This window comes from Limulus polyphemus, unplaced genomic scaffold (assembly GCF_000517525.1).
Source record: "Limulus polyphemus unplaced genomic scaffold, Limulus_polyphemus-2.1.2 Scaffold10292, whole genome shotgun sequence".
NCBI classification, from domain to species: domain Eukaryota; kingdom Metazoa; phylum Arthropoda; class Merostomata; order Xiphosura; family Limulidae; genus Limulus; species Limulus polyphemus.
In genome coordinates, this window is record NW_013675902.1 from 3,742 (window position 1) to 6,785 (window position 3,044).

Genomic DNA, 3,044 nt, shown 5'->3' on the forward strand with positions numbered 1-3,044 from the left:
AAGTAAAGACGCTACTTGGAGATTGTCAAGTAAAGACGTTACTTGGAGATTGTCAAGTAAAGACATTACTTGGAGATTGTCAAGTAAAGACGTTACTTGGAGATTGTCAAGTAAAGACGTTATTTGGAGATTGTCAAGTAAAGACGTTATTTGGAGATTGTCAAGTAAAGATACTACTAGGAGATTGTCAAGTAAAGACATTACTTGGAGATTGTCAAGTAAAGACGTTACTTGGAGATTGTCAAGTTAAGACGTTACTTGGAGATTGTCAAGTAAAGACGTTACTTGGAGATTGTCAAGTAAAGACATTATTTGGAGATTGTCAAGTTAAGACGTTACTTGGAGATTGTCAAGTAAAGACGTTACTTGGAGATTGTCAAGTAAAGACAGTATTTGGAGATTGTCAAGTAAAGACGTTATTTGGAGATTGTCAAGTAAAGACGTTACTTGGAGATTGTCAAGTAAAGACATTACTTGGAGATTGTCAAGTAAAGACATTATTTGGAGATTGTCAACTAAAGACATACTTGGAGATTGTCAACTAAAGACATACTTGGAGACTGTCAAGTTAAGACATTACTTGGAGATTGTCAAGTAAAGACATTACTTGGAGACTATCAAGTTAAGACACTACTAGAAGACTGTCAAGTAAAGACACTACTAGGAGATTCTCTATGTTTACTTTTGGTTTCTTTGTGTGCATACAATCATTTCTTTTTGATTTGCAGTAAATTCTTGTTGTTTTTTCCAGGTACGATATTTGTTGTTCAGTGGGATGAAGTGGCCTTACGAAATGAGAGTAATGTCTTTTTCTGTTTACTAATTTTGAATTAGATTAATCCCCATATTTTGTGTTTGCTCAGCCAGTGAACCTTCGATACACATTCAGTATTCTGTTTCTTTTTGCTAAATGTGAAACAGACAAAGTATAATATATAATGGTATTTATTCAACATAAAGTTCTATATTTGAGAAAAGTAATGTAAAGAAAAATTTAATTATTCACATAGTAGACATTGTTTATCAAAATAACAATATTATACTTCTTTTTCTTATCAGCTGACACATTTACATTTCAAGTCTCCCTGTTTAAGAATGGAGACATCATCTTTGTATATAAAAAGGTAACTTAGATTTAGTCTTATTTATTTTCTGTGAAAGAGTATTTCTATGCAACTTGTAACAGTTTATGTTTACCTTTTAATGATCCAGTTAATGACATAGAAAGGATAGTAAAAATTCAGCAGAACTTGTAATAGTACTGTTTTATAAATATTATGTCTTTTTGACATGTGGTATTTACATGTGATATTTACATGTGGTATTTACATGTAATATTTACATGTGGTATTTACATGTGGTATTTACATGTGGTATTTACATATGGTATTTACATGTGATATTTACATGTGATATTTACATGTGGTATTTACATGTGAACTGATTTCCCTAGAAGTATCTGATAAACCAATGACCAGCAAATATGTAGAATACCATATTTAATAATTTGACTGAGATTCTTTGTTTATGTGGAATAAGGAGACTGGTTAAGTGTGATGAAATAAAAAAAGTCTATTTCTATAATAAAACATAAGAAACTAGAGCATGTTTACTCACACAGACTGGATTACAGTTGATACTTCTGTAGGTTGAAGGAATCAAAGTTTAATGATGAACAGTAGAACGACGGCAGCAACAACAAACGTGATCCGTTTCTGTATCATAACGAACATTGAATTCTCGAACGTTTCGGAATATACGTATTCCATCTCCAGCAAGCTATGTTGAACAAGATACATTATTAGGTACAAAATTTTATAAAGTTTAAACATTTTATAAAATCTAACTAAAATACAGAATAAAAGGATGAAATAAATTAAAACACAAACAAATAACCAATAAAAAATAATTATTATATAAATTATTCCAAATAGACTTAATGGTAGTGTTATTATTTAAAGTTGAGAGTTAAATAAATTTTCTTTAATTAAAAGTGTAATTTTGGATGATCCAGATGAGATGAAATTCATAATCAAGATTGGTTTTCACTATGTGTGTTAATTGTGGAGTCTGGTGGATTTGGTAGTTGTTACCAGTTCTGCTTGATACTCCTACATGATTACAAGTGTAATTGGTTTATAGTTTTCCAATGTAAGTTACATTACAGCCACCACATGTGTATTTATACTCGATCCTAGAACGCATAGGAGTAGTAAGAGGTCTTTAGGTCTGAATATATTTTGTGTTTTGAAAGATGATTTAAATATCATTTGTAGTTGAACTTGTGGATAAAATGTTTTAATTATTTTTAATATTTGTGACTTCACTTTGAAACTTTACTTGCCTAAAAAAGGAACTAGCGGTCTTAGTGTATGGTTTCTTTGGGGGTTCAAATTTGTGAGAAAGGAAGTTGAGTGTTAGGACTTGAATAAAATGCAAGGGATAGTCATTGTTTATTAATGTTCATCCTTTTATTCTGTATTTTAAAAATTTTTATTAAAATGTTTAAACTTTATAAATTTTTGTACCTAATAATTTACCTTTTTCAATATAGCTTGCAGAAGATGGCATATGTTTATTCCAAAATGTTCAATAACTAAATGTTTGTTAAGATGCATACACATGTCAAACGTTTGTTATTATGAGCATCGTTCTACTGTTCTATAGGTTATGTTTTCATTCTCTCTCGGGTCTGATCTCTGTAGAACTAAAACACGAAGATCTCCAAATAGTGTTTTAAATTGACATAGAACTTTTACACAAAATACAACTTTACAAAATACATATAGGGAACACAACACAGAACATTTACCCAAAAAATACAACTTTATAAAATACATATAGGAAACACTACATAGATCATTTAAACAAAGCATACAACTTTACAAAATACACATAGAACATTTAAACAAAACATACAACTTTACAAAATACACATAGAAAACACAACACAGAACATTTAAACAAAACATACAACTTTACAAAATACATATAGGAAACACTACATAGATCATTTAAACAAAACATACAACTTTACAAAATAC

The 3,044-nt window shown here is 29.7% G+C and overlaps 1 protein-coding gene across 1 annotated transcript in view; it reads left to right on the plus strand.

Moving 5' to 3' along the window:
* The window catches only part of LOC106476323 (plexin domain-containing protein 2-like), a gene marked incomplete at its 5' end in the record, with an annotated part of 18,219 nt that overhangs the window by 3,596 nt on the left and 11,579 nt on the right, over positions 1–3,044 (plus strand). The window contains 2 exons of the mRNA XM_013936984.2: positions 752–799; positions 1,060–1,124. Coding sequence (XP_013792438.2) covers positions 752–799; positions 1,060–1,124 — 113 coding nt within the window. The remainder of the gene's footprint in view (positions 1–751; positions 800–1,059; positions 1,125–3,044) is intronic.